Genomic DNA, 14793 nt, shown 5'->3' with positions numbered 1-14793 from the left:
AATTACATCGAGATGTTCATCATGCATGGTGGTTGTTGCACTATCCTTGGCAAGACCATCACCAGATGGCTTTTCATTGACTCCACTATCTACAACAGGTTTCTCACCCAGTAGGCAATCAGCCTGTTTAATATCTTTGCCAGGAACAATGTTATCTGCATCTGACTCAGACTCTTTGCTGCTTTGCAGGTCTAATGATGGAGTTGAGAAGTCGAGTCGCTTGCCGACGGACTGTATACGGCATGAGCACTGCTTCTTTGGACTCCATTTAAGCAATGCACATGCTTTACGATTCTTGCTCAAAGACTTCAGAACACCCAGATAACCAGCTTTAAGTTCTTCCTCAACAGCAATCCACCATGGTGCAGGAGGCATTGCACAGCACATTCTGTAAGAGAAAGAGAGAGAGACAGTGTAAGAAATGTACTGTTAATATCAGATTCTAGACAAAACCTGCCACATAATGCCTTACAAAATAGGAGCATCATGAGCAATAACCCTGTGTATTTATGAGCAGGAGTTATCTTCATATTTGAGAGAATATCAATAATATAGCCACTTGTCTGGTGAGCAACACTACATACAGTAACAAAATGCATAAAGTTCTATGTAGGAAAATGATGCATTGAATGGAGTATACAATTGACATGGGCTTGAAGATAATGAAGAATAACCAATCTATACATATTATAAAATAAAGTCCTGGGTAGGTATATTGTTGTATCCACAAAGGCGCAAGAAAAATGCTGTCAGTCGGTACACATATTTATTTCACCTTAACTTCACATAAACATACAAATAACCTAATCAACTGCTGTCACAAACAAAATACACACATCAACAAAATACCATCTTTAAAAAATGCCTATCACTAAGCCACACGGAGATCGCAACCTTAAAACATTCGACTGCTTACCAGCATGTCTTAACAGTTAAAAATGAAATAATAAATAAAGAGGTTCAACCTATTCAATACAAAAGAATAAGAAATGCAGTGATTACATTCTTATTTAATAATAAGTAGAAGTGGTACCGGTTTCGACCCTAGTCCAGGTCATCATCAGCCGATTAAAACATGAAAACAATGCATAGGAAAAAGAAAATAAAAGATCAAGTTCATTCCGGATCAGTAGAAGAGGCGATATAAAAATGATGGTGGTAGACACTGTAAAATTCAGAAGAAGTAAAATGTAAGTCACTTAAAAGAAACAGTGCGTAATTTTCTGAACGGCAGTATGGCACACGCAGTGTTAGGCAAAGTCTTATAATGTTTATGAAAAGTGGAGAACGGTTAAATGAGCTAGCTTGTATACACTGTCAGGCACAAAGTCATAACACAATCGAACACATGAAGATCCATAATCGTGCTGAAGCTGAAGATGAGTAGATCAATTGAAGTAACTTGCCAGCTCCCAGTGATCAGCGCGATATATTCAACATCAGGCACTGCGGTTTCAAACGCCAACGTAAAATGAAGAATAGCTGAATGATCCAGTATTTGCTTCGGTCGCGGGAATGTAAGTATATATAGATACATATAATATAATTCAATATAATTGAATAAGTAATTATGATCCTGTAGAATTTTTGGAACAGTTGACGTGAAAAAAAACAATTGTGAAGAGAAAAAAAATATAGTAAAAAGCGCAATACCAGAAACAAATGAAAACATATATGCACAGTGCGCTATTTTTAAAATGTAAAAAATTCAGGTCGTGATTGAAGTAGTCGAAGTTGGCGCAAGGCAAGAGTTAAATTTGAATGAGAAGAACTGAAATGAAGGTGGCTTTTCTTTTTTTTAGGTGAAAAGAAAAGATAGGATAAATTAATAGAGGAAGAGGAATAGTGGAATAAGAGAAGAATAAAAGAGATTGAAGTTTAACGGTGTTGAGGAAGGATAAGATAGGGAGATGAAGGAGGGGTAGTTTAGGGTGGGTTATTGGAGGTAGAAAATGTGGGTAGGAACTTTGTAAGGCATGGAAAATAGAATTGGGGTTTTGAAATTTAGAATTTTTGAGAAGAAGAATTAGGAAGTCGAAAAGGATGTTGGGTTTTTCAGAAATGAGATTTAAATTGAAATTAGGGTTGAAGTATTGGTCAAAATGAATAAAGCAATTTTCAGTAGTGTTTAAGAGGGGACCTTTGTTAATGATTTTAAGTATTTTCATGTCTTTTTCAATACTGGTGAAATTATGCTTGGAGTCTTGTATGTGTTGTCCTATGGCGGAGAATCTGTTGTATTTAATGGCGTTGATATGTTCGGAGTATCTGATATTGAAGTTGCGGCCAGTTTGTCCGATATAGGAGGAGCTGCAGTTGTTACATTTCAATCTGTATACTCCAGATTTAGAAAAAGCATTAGATTTATTCAGTGATTTAGAGTTGTGTAAAATATCAAAATTTCTATTGTTAGTTCTAAAAGAAATTTTCATGTTGTGTTTTTTAAAAACATTAGTTATGTTATAGGCTTCTTGAGTGAAAGTGGAAAATGCAGTTGGTTTTGTTATGTCTTTAGATAACGTGGTTTTAGGACGGTGTTTGAATTTGTTGATGATACGGTTTATAAAGGAGTTGTTAAAGCCATTGAATTTAGCGATGTTACGGATGGTGTTCAATTCATTATTTAAATCTTTTTTAGACATAGGGGTGTTGAAGGCACGAAAAATTAAGCTGTTATAAGTAGCGTGTTTATGTGCTTGGGGGTGTGAAGAATCTTGTCGTATTGTGGTTGCTGTTTGGGTTGGTTTTCTGAATATTTTGTAAGATAAAGAAGAAGGATGTCTAGTGATAGTTAAGTCTAGAAAATTAAGAGTTTGGTTGTGTTCTGATTCGAGGGTGAATTTAATGTTAGAGTCTATGTTGTTGAGATGAAGAAGTGTAGAGGCTGCATTGGTTGATTCTTAATTTACAATTACTAATGTGTCATCGACATATCTGGCCCAAAACAGGATGTTAGAGAAATTATTATTATTATTATTATTATTATTATTATTAATTTTTGTGTTTTCTAAGAAGTCAAGGTAAATTTCAGCAAGAATGCCTGAAGCTGGTGAGCCCATAGCCAAGCCATCTTGTTGATAAATGGTGTTATCAAGGTAAAATAATTATTGTTGAGAACCAATTTTAAAATAGACATGCAGTCTTGAATTTCAAGTTTACTCAGGTTACTGAATTTGTTTAGGTTGTTGTTTATTATGGGGAATACTAGGGTACATGTTTACAATGTCAACAGAATGGAGAGAAAAATTTGGTTGGATATAAAAGTTCTTTAATTTGTTGATTAGTTCAGAAGGATTTGTTGGATAAAAATCGAGTTTTTTAGTAAAAATGTTTGGATGAATTTAGAAGTATTGTATAGGGGACTGGGTCTGTAATTGATTATTGGACGGATGGGAATGTTAGTTTTGTTAATTTTTGGGAGGGCTTTGGCAGTGGGTAGGCCTGGGTTCATGTTTATTAATTTAGTTTTTTCTTGATCTGTGAGGAGAAAGGAAGTGTTTTTTAAAGTTTGTTTGAGTAGGCGTTGGATTTTCGTGGTTGGGTCTTTTTTTACTATAGAAAAAGAAGAGTCACTGAAAATTTTTTTAGTTTTATCTCAGTAGTCAGTTCATTCCATTATGACAGTAGTGTTGCCTTTATCAAATTTGGTGATGATGAGATTATTGTCATTGATTTTCTTTTTAAGATCTAAAATGAGTTTATTATCATTAATTAAATTATTAATATTATTACTATTATTTTTATTATAATTATTAAGAGAAGTGTTTTTGTTATTGCTAATGAAGATTTTTTCGAGTTTTCTTTTTACTTCATATCTGATTTCATCTTGTTCATCTGTTGACATTTTGTTAATGGCTATTTCAGATTCAATAATTAAATTGGTGGCTACACTGAAAGTGTTGAGGTTGGGCCAATTGTGTTTGAGGCCCTTCGAAAGAATTAAGTTTTCATCATCACTCAGAGTTGTTTTAAATAAATTTACAATGGGAGAATGGAATTGTTAAATGGTTTTGGAGGGTGTGTTAATGTTCTTAATCTGAAATTTTTGTGAAGAAGTTTTGTTCTTAAGAATGATGAGTTTCTTCTCCAGGGTTTGTTGCTTAATTGACAATTCATCATCATCATCTGTTTACCCTCCAGGTTCGGCTTTTCCCTCGGACTCAGCGAGGGATCCCACCTCTACCGCCTCAAGGGCAGTGTCCTGGAGCTTCAGACTCTTGGTCGGGGATACAACTGGGGAGTATGACCAGTACCTCGCCCAGGCGGCCTCACCTGCTGCTATGGTGAACAGGGGCCTTGTAGGGGGATGGGAAGTGTGGAAGGGATAGGCAAGGATGAGGGAAGGAAGCGGCCGTGGCCTTACGTTAGGTACCATCCCGGCATTCGCCTGGAGGTGAAGTGGGAAACCACGGAAAACCACTTCCAGGATGGCTGAGGTGGGAATCGAACCCACCTCTACTCAGTTGACCTCCCGAGGCTGAGTGGACCCCGTTCCAGCCCTCGTACCACTTTTCAAATTTCGTGGCAGAGCCGGGAATCGAACCCGGACCTCCGGGGGTGGCAGCTAATCACGCTAACCACTACACCACAGAGGCGGACAATTGACAATTCATGAAATAATTTATTATCTACTTGAGTTAGGAAGAGGTTCCATTGTGCACTCGGGAGAAGATTAGCAATTTCTAAACTACCCCTCCTTCATCACCCTATCTTATCCTTCCTCAACACCGTTAAACTTCAATCTCTTTTATTGTTCTCTTATTCCACTATTCCTCTTCCTCTATTAATTTATCCTATCTTTTCTTTTCACCTAAAAAAAAAAAAAAAAGAGCCACCTTCATTTCTGTTCTTCTCATTCAAACTTAACTCTTGCCTTGCGCCAACTTCGACTACTTCAATCACGACCTGAATTTTTTACATTTTAAAAATAGCACACTGTGCATATATGTTTTCATTTGTTTCCAGTATTGCCCTTTTTACAATATTTTTTTTCTCTTCACAATTGTTTTTTTTCACATCAACTGTTCCAAAAATTCTACAGGATCATAATTACTTATTCAATTATATTGAATTATATTGTATGTATCTATATATACTTACATTCCCGCGACCGAAGCAAATGCTGGATCATTCAGCTATTCTTCATTTTACGTTGGCGTTTGAAACCGCAGTGCCTGATGTTGAGTATATCGCGCTGATCACCGGGAGCTGGCAAGTTACTTCAATTGATCTACTCATCTTCAGCTCGATTATGGATCTTCATATGTGTTCGACTGTGTTATGACTTTGTGCCTGACAGTGTATACAAGCTAGCTCATTTAACCGTTCTCCACTTTTCATAAACATTATAAGACTTTGCCTAACACTGCGTGTGCCATACTGCCGTTCAGAAAATTACGCACTGTTTCCTTTAAGTGACTTACATTTTACTTCTGAATTTTACAGTGTCTACCCCTGTCATTTTTATATTGCCTCTTCTACTGACCCGGAGTGAACTTGATCTTTTATTTTCTTTTTCCTATGCATTGTTTTCATGTTTTAATCGGCTGATGATGACCTGGACTAGGGTCGAAACCGGTACCACTTCTACTTATTATTAAACTAGCTGTTGTACCCGTGCTTCGCTACGGAATTCTACATTGTATACAGTATTCTAGGTGAGATAGTGTACATGTTGTGAGCAAGATTGTATTAAATTGCGTAGCACTTAACGTTACCCTAGAAACACGACGGGGAAGTCACCAAACGTCTTTTCTCATATGAAGACTGGGTTAGGGAATTTTTATTGTAAAGGTAGGCACCCTTGCCTACCATCAGTCACAATCAGGTTGGAGAGTTTTCATTTTAATGACAGACACTCGCTCTCCACCTGCCTTCTTACATCCTCAGAACGACTGTCTTAGTAGTTTCCCCAACTGAAATGAACATAGATCATTACAATGACATCAGTATGAATGGCACGATTGAAAGCAATGCTTTTATATGAAATACTCGATCAAATGAAAATCCACACATTTTCTCACTTTTAACGAACAGTACTACGCTGCCCAAAGCTGGAATGATCAAGCCGCAGAGAGGCGTGATCCGTGAACACACTTCGTCTTACCTTCGGTCAGGTGGGGGTGTCGAATAGTGGATACTCCCAGGGCAAAAACTATGTCCTCTTACTAATCTGTTTAATAGGAGTACCCGATGAGTCGGAAAATCTCAGTTCATTACGCAGGTGGCGGAAAAATCTATCTGACTTGGAGACAAACTTTTCCTCCAAGCCAGAGGAGAAACCCCCACCTCAATGCTAATTTTGGAATGAAATGCATGTAGAATTTAATAAAAGTGAAAAGGAAGAAGCTTTTCTTAAGAAACGGCTCTTGTCAGGGTTGAATTTTGAGTTATTTAGTGAATTATGGTGCTATAATTTGGATTAGTTCTAAATTGTAATCCTAGACAGGTCATACTACTACTAATACTACTACTAAGTGAATGACTGCTGTAAATGAGCACACTGCTCATTCAAGACAGTATGTCAGAGTAGGGATCGAATAGCTGGAATACTATGATGAACCAGTCTGTAACTTACCAGCAGTATCAGAAAATATATGAACCAGACGAATGGCATGCTAGAGAAGAAAGTTTTCTAACTCCCTAGCTATTTTCTGCCAATATTCGGTCAGGCTGTTATACTCATTACGCAGCAGCATAAGAGACAAAGAACAACACAACAAACAGTGGTCAATGTAATGTTATTGTTGATCATTGTTATGCACCTTCAATATTGTAGGCCTCCATATTTAGTTTTCCTCCACCTCTGAAATACCACTCTTATCATAGTCGGTACGCTAAAACTGAAAACATAAATGATCGGAAATTGTATTCTCTATAACTTTTGTAATGTGGTACATTTCGGTATGACCAATAACATGGGTATTTTAAAATTAAATTTTAAGCGTCTTCTCCATAACTACAATTTCATCCAGGGTGAATAAAATTGTTTATAACTTAGACTGTAGTTCTTATTCCTCGACTCCATATACCGATTTTCATTAAATTCTGTTAACACATTTTCTCGTGGTTCGGCGTTGATGTGAACTTGGCAGCAAAAATACAAATTCATGAATATCTGTCTTATCGAAGCCGGTACGGTAACAATGTATGACATAAATGATCGGAAATTTGATTCTATATAACTTTCGTTATGTAGTAATTATCGATAGGACCACTAATAAAATAAATATTTGAGAAATAAATTTTACGCCTTCCCCTAAACTACCAATTCACTCATTGTGAGTAAAATGATTTATAGCCTAGATTATAGCGGCTCATCCCCTGACTTTACATACCAATTTTCATTAAATTATCATCAGCTGTTTTCTAGTGATGCGTGTACATACATACATACATACATACATACAGACAGACAGACAGAAATTACGGAGAAGAAAAAAGTACATTTCCTTGTTACTATGGACATGACCGATACAGAAATACCATTCTTTTCATATTCTGAACAATGTACATACAAAACTCTTATTTCATATATATAGATAAGAATGTAATCACTGCATTTCTTATTCTTTTGTATCGAATAGGTTGAACCTCGGAATCACCGCTAGATGTCAGTGCTAGAGCAACAAGGTTCCCGTGCAATAATCACACATCCTTTGTGAGTGAACACGTGGCGCGTCAGTGCTCTAGCTGCAGGAGTGTGGTAGTGACGACTCTTTGTTGTTGTTCCCGCGTAGTGATTTGTGACAATGGAAAAAACTGAGATTCGAGCCGTGATGGTATGAAAGGTATGAAAGCGAAGGAAATTCATGCCGACTTTCAGAACACACTGGGGGACTCTGCTCCTTCATTTTCAACTGTTGCCAAGTGGAACGGCAAGTTTAAATTTGGTCGGGAGAGCTTGGATGATGATCCGCGTAGTGGACGGCCAAAAAGTGTTACGACCCCAGAATTTATTGCAAAAGTGCATAGAATGGTCATGCAGGATCGTCGACTGAAAGTGCGGGAGATTGCCGAAGCTATAGGGATGTCTTCTGAATGGGTATATTATATTTTAACCGAAGAATTGAGTATGAAAAAATTATCCGCAAGGTGGGTGCCGCGGCTCTTGACATTGGACAATAAACACACCAGATTCGAAATGTCCGAACAAAGTCTGGCCCGTTTTCAGTGCAACCAACAAGATTTTTTGCGCCGGTTTGTGACTGCAGATGAAACTTGGGTCCACTTCTATACCCCAGAGACAAAACAGCAGTCAAAGCAGTGGAAACATGCTGATTCACCACCACCAAAGAAAGCAAAGGCAGTGCGTTCGGCCGGAAAGGTCATGACCTCAGTTTTCTGGGATGCAAAAGGCATTCTGCTTCCTACTGGCCAAACAATTACGGTGCATTACTATGCAAACTTCCTAGACCAACTACAGGAAAAGATACGCGAAACAAGGCCTGGTTTGGCAAGGAAAATGGTCATCTTTCATTAGGACAACGCTCCGCCGCACACAAGTGTTATTGCCATGGCAAAACTTCTTGAACTCGGGTACGAATTGTTGCCACATCCACCTTATTCACCTGATTTGGCACCATCAGACTTTCATCTATTCTCCAAGCTGAAAATTTTCCTCGGTGGACGGAGATTTTCTACAAGGGAAGAACTGACAGCCGAATTGGAGAGGTATTTTGCAGGCCTGGAACAATCTCATTTTTGAGATGGGATCAAGGCATTGGAACATCGCTGGACCAAATGCATTAGTCTACAGGGAGACTATGTTGAAAAATAAAAGCAGTTCCACCGAGGTAAGATAATTCTAGTACATTCCGAGAACTTTTCAAACCACCTACGTAACTCTAGAAAACTCACCTCAGTTCAGCAAGATTTTAAAGTTAGTGGTTTACAGGAAAAGCTGAATATTGATGACATGTGTTCAGATGTTGTAGAAACAGTCAATTTGTTTTCTGGTGAGAGTGGTGCTGGTGAAAAGCTAAAACTAGCTCTTCTAAGTAAAACAATACCAGATAGGTGGGTCTATATCACCGATTTAATTGGCCCAGAAAACTTAAGTTTAATTTGATGGTATTTAAGTTTGTCTTAAGTATATTTCCATCAAATGCATGTACTGAAAGAGTATTTTCAGTAATGGCAATAAAATGGAGAGATGACAAACAGATGCTCAGTAGATTAAATGAAAATGCACTTCTAGTGTACTTCAACTATGATGAGAATTGTAAGGAATTTCTCAAGAAAGTTTTGTTGAATAAATAACTGTTACAAATTGCTTCTTCAAATGACAAGTACTTGTGAAATGTTCATTTCAATGTAAAGACTAACGCATTATTAGTTTGTAATAAATTAAGTATCTACATATATCACGCTGACGCTGTTATATTATTACCGGTATTTATTTGTTAATATGTCCGGCTCCATGGCTAAATGGTTAGTGTGCTGCCCTTTGGTCACAGGGGACCAGGGTTTGATTCCCGGCAGGGTCAGAAATTTTAACCATCATTGGTTAATTTCGCTGGCACGGGGACTGGGTGTATGTGTCGTCTTCATCATCATTTCATCCTCATCATAACGCGCAGGTCGCCTATGGGCGACAAATCAAAAGACCTGCACCTGGCAAATCAAACATGTCCTCGGACACTCCCGGCACTAAAAGCTATACGCCATTTCATTTCATTTGTTAATATAACCCTGGTATCTTCTCTTAATCATGGCTATGGTGTCTTAATTTAGCGCTATATGGCAAGAAAATGGAAGTGTTCCTTATTTGCTATCTGGAATCGAGCGATTGTTCCTTATTTGCCATCCGGAAATCTGGCAACCCTATGCACCGAGGAAGGATTAGGTAGGACAATGAAACATTAATCTACGAAAAAGGGAGCTGAGTTGAGGTGATAAGAAAACAAGAGAGGAGTCACAGAGAAAAACAGTCGTTACTTGGCTTATGCTGCCTACATCATTTACGATGGATCCGAAGCATGTGTGGAAGAATTGCCGAGTATACAAAAAAAATAAAGCTCTACACCGAGCAAGTGGCTGTGCAATTTGGGTCACATAGCTATCAGCTTGCATTCGGGAGATAGTGAGTTCGAAACCCACTGTCGGCAGCCCTGAAAATGGTCTTCTGTGGTTTCACGTTTTCACACCAGGCAAAGGGTGGGGCTAAACCTCAATTAAGGCCACGGCATTACTTGTGGGTTGCTAATATTACACAAAATAACCACCCATTTTCTGGGAAGTGTTCCATGATTTTAATCAAGAAGTCATGCATGTAAATATAAATGGAAAACCGATTCATTTAAGATTTAAGGTAGGTAATAATGAGGGAATGATTTTCATCCTCGACTTTCATTCCAAGGTAGGCCTAGAGAGTTAGTAACAACTCCATTTCAAACTTCTGATCAATAGTGTGACAACAAAGGTATATACTAACCCTTAACCCCAGAATACTAAAAAAAATAATTTAAAAACCCATGGCACTACAGCCCATGAAGGGCCTTGGTTTACCAAGCGACCGCGGCTCAGCCTGAACATTACGAAGTGTGTCGAGGAAATGGTAGGTGGTGTGGTCAGCACGACGAATCCTCTCGGCCGTTATTCTTGGCTTTCTAGACCAGGGATGCTATCTCACCGTCAGATAAGTCAATTCTAAGCATGTAGGCTGAGTTGACCTCGAACCAGCCCTCAGGTCCCTGTAAAAATCCCTGACCTGGCCGGGAATCGAACCCGGGGCCTCCGGGTAAGAGGCCGGCACCCTAGAATACCAACACAGGTAGAATTAACATGTATACGTCATAACTGCGCATGGCTTCTTCCCACGTTACCCCCAACAGATCACGTCTATGCAGTGCTTCCAATGGTCAATGTATTTTTTAAATAACATATTGTTAGTATTGTACCTTTTTCATCGTCCTGATAATGGAATAAAGGATGTCATACGATGTTAAAAGTTTGCCATGCACGGTAATGAGATCGCAAAGATTATGTAATTGAGCCATACATCTAAAAAGAACGAATATATTAAGTGAAATAGGCCGTGATTTCAGAATATATATAATACGTACGCATAAAATCAAGGAGGCCATGCATGTGATGGCAAAGATGTTCATTTGGCGAATTAAGTATGCCTAGGTCATGGAGTTAGACGTAAAGTTATAAAGGATCCATGCGGCCGTGATAAAAAAATAATAGAAAGTTTTTAAAATTGTTAAAAAAGAGGAAGTGGGTGAACAATAAAAAATTTGGTACGCAAAACTTCGAAGTAAGTTTATCCACGAAAAAAAATAATCCTCGCGGAAAGAAGAAGGGAGATATTTCAATTAATAAGAGCTGAAGAACCTGCACAGTGAAGAAATTTTAGAATTACGCCTATATCTGATCAAACATCGAGGCGGAAAGTCAGAAGAAGTTGAATAGTATCCGGACAGTAGTCGGAATATAGACCGAAGGCCGTTACGAAATACCAAGTCAAATTTAACGTATTATAGGTTGATTGGCTGGATAAAAAAAATTAAAAGCTAATTTGATAATTTACCTGTTAAAATCTGTCACAAGGAATTGACATTGAATTTCTGACATAATAACCTGAAACAAAAATATAATCTAGATTCTTTGTAGAACATTCTGAAGGATATGGACGTGATATTAATTGCCATATTGGAAATGTTTCTTTCACATATGACTAACGGCTACAACACGAGAGGCTAAATCGGAGATGGAGCCGACTTTCCGACGTAGACCGCCCAGCTGTTCCTGCTAACCCGAATTTTGAGACTACAACCTGATGGTAACGTAACGGATGTTGGGGACTTTCTACGCAGCCCTAAGATGACAACATCGGAGCCTAACCCAGTCATCTAACATCAGCAGCCACAAGCTACGTTCCAAAGAATTATTTTATTATCTTGAAACTAATGTGTCGTAGACGTAGTATTTAAATATTTGTAGTGAACATTGGTATGTTGCTTGTTATGGAGTTCTCCGTGATGAAATCTCAGTCGATACTATCTTTGCAATGAGATTATCCTAGTTGATTTATCATTATGGGAGTAGGTATTTCTTCCAGAGTTTATAATCAATGTCATAGTATAGGAATGTTTATAATTTAACAAGGAGAGATTTAAAGTGATGTTTTCAACCATTATGGGATTGAAACCACGTATACAAAGAGACATATCCCAGACGTAATGTTTTATAGTTGATTTCTGAGTAACTTAGATCTGGTTACTATTACGACGCGATGACAGTGAGTAAATATTAACTTGTTTAGTTTATACATGTGTTTCATTTACAGAATAACGTGTTCATGTGTATTACAAATGAAACTTAACCCAGAAATGTACCGTTGCAGTACATTAATGATATGTTAAGATGATTTTCCGCCTAGTTGGAAATGATAAATGTTTACGTAGGGAAGTTAGGATTTGAGTGACATGTTGATGTGGTTTTACGAATAATTATTCGCTGAGATATATTTATGGGAATGAATGACGAGATATTATGATAATTAATATTGGTAAATGGAGAGATAGATATGCTTATGGATAATTTTGGTGGTAAATACGACGTATTACTGGCCAATGGTGATGTTTGACATATGCGGCAAGATATTAAAATGGTAATGCGAGATATATTGGGTTAGTGGTACATGAATACAATGAAATACATCGTAGATTACGTATGTGGGTTATCGTAAACTGTCTTCAGATTAAATATCCAAATAAGAAATAAAAAAAGGGAAACTTGTTGTCTTCATAGAGAATATGTCAACGTTGTACTGAATATTATTTGAAGTTTGGTATCGAGAATGTATTTAATTGATAGAGCAACTTCATAATTTGAATCTCTACCACAATTAAATAAAATAGGTTACCAAATGCATTCCTACAAATTTTATGATACTTGATTGGATATTGGTGAAACCATAAATCATGATAGGTATAATTTATATTTGAACTACGATAATAATGGATCTCTATACGATACCTACATTTAATTTTAGGATGTTATCTGAATATTTTAACCAAATGACATGGTCAAAGTGACCAATATTTTTCATTTAATGATCGATATATATTTGAAATAGCCATTTTGAGCTGCTATATACTTGGAACTTACTTGCAACTGCTGACGTTACAATATTGGAAGATATACATTTGTTAGTGACAGAATATCAATTTAATATCGACGAAAATAAGCATTTCTTTTTTTTATTAGAAAGAAACAAGAGCTGATGGACTCAGATTAAGCATATTCATTATGAAGTTTACTAAGGCTTAGGGACTTAGATTTTTTTAACCCATATTAATTTTTTCTGCTTATCAATTAATTGTCATTATTATTATTATGAGATAATTAATTTCAGAGAATATTAAACAACAGATAGAATATGTACCTATGATTTATGTGATTAAGAGAATTTATTCTTTATTTTTATGATGCGGATAATAAGTGCAAGAGGATCAGTTGAATCAGATTGTAGATAGATTAAATTTAAATTTTTCCATATAGAGAGGAGGAAGATAATTGATGTAAATAAATGTTATCAGATTTTCTTTTATGATTCTAGAATCATGAAATAAACTATAGATTATTCAATTTAGAGGTTATTATTGAAGATAGGCTAATATCATTATGGTATAGATGATTTTTAATTAATTAATTTAAAAAAATTATTTTCTTTTTTCTTTTTTTTCTTTTCTTCGAATGATTGGACTTGGACAACTTGACATTGATTCCGGTGGATGGATGGTATCGATGGTAATTTATTAAAAAGGAAATGCGGTTTCCCAATTGACCTCACGTAAAAATAATACTATTCACAGATGCATTTTAATTATCCCTGAGAGGTGTCGCGTGGCAATTTAAGGATTATCCTATCGATAAATGTGATAAGAGAAATGAAGATTGCGATATCGCTTAAATTTTATGATGCGGTTACTGTTTATTCAATGAATGTTAGAAGCGAGCATAGCTACCGACACTTAGCATCGTTTTTTATTAAATGCATTGGTCCATTTAATGATCCGTAGAAGTGATGGTTGGATGGGGGGAAAATAGCCGGAGCAATTGATGGGTCGCCCAATATGGTGCAAGAAAGAAACCCCCTCAGGATGGTGCAGTATCGACATATTGTTAGTATGTAACAGGTACTTAGATGTTGTCGTATGCTGGTAGATTCCTTATTCCGGATGGTTGCTTTATAGTTATATGGCATGTGGCCTTCCAGGACACAATGAATAAACAAAGAGTGAAGTAGGAGGAGGTCGGTCATTTGCTGCATTCTTGACGAGCTGGATGAAGATGAGAATGGGGAAGACAACTGTACAGAAAGTGAATCTGAGCACGAATACTCTCCGATGACGATCCGAAGTATTCACCCAGTGACAGTGGTTGCACAGATAATCTCGACTGTGATCCAGATTTATGAGCTTCTGTCGAAATTCAGCAAACTGAGCGGCCATCGAAAGGGAAATTTCAAAAAGGACCTACGAAGAGACTAACTTCAAACACCTCAGCTTCATCCTTTAAACATATAAAAGAACCTTTTTGATGGCTATGAAGTGGATAAACTCCTTGGTCAGGATGAGCATATATGGGAAACAACTAGTCCAAACACAGGAAAATACCTAAAAAAAAAAAGAAAAGAACATAGTTCTACATCGACATCAAACGCAGAATCTGATACATTTAGGTGTTTTGAATTATTCTTTACTAACAACGTAATGCGAACTATATACTTCATAATTCCTAAATAATATATTACTTCTGGCAACAATGTGGAGTTTGCTT

General features: G+C 37.0%; 1 protein-coding gene across 1 annotated transcript in view; it reads right to left on the bottom strand.

The window, feature by feature from the left end:
- Positions 1 to 14793, bottom strand: part of trx (trithorax) — a 261612-nt gene that overhangs the window by 54111 nt on the left and 192708 nt on the right. The window contains exon 12 of the mRNA XM_067138870.2: positions 63 to 388. Within this exon, the coding sequence (XP_066994971.2) occupies positions 63 to 388 (326 nt within the window). The remainder of the gene's footprint in view (positions 1 to 62; positions 389 to 14793) is intronic.

The sequence above is a fragment of the Anabrus simplex genome, chromosome 1, assembly GCF_040414725.1.
Source record: "Anabrus simplex isolate iqAnaSimp1 chromosome 1, ASM4041472v1, whole genome shotgun sequence".
NCBI classification, from domain to species: domain Eukaryota; kingdom Metazoa; phylum Arthropoda; class Insecta; order Orthoptera; family Tettigoniidae; genus Anabrus; species Anabrus simplex.
This window is presented reverse-complemented; position numbering and strand designations above follow the sequence as displayed.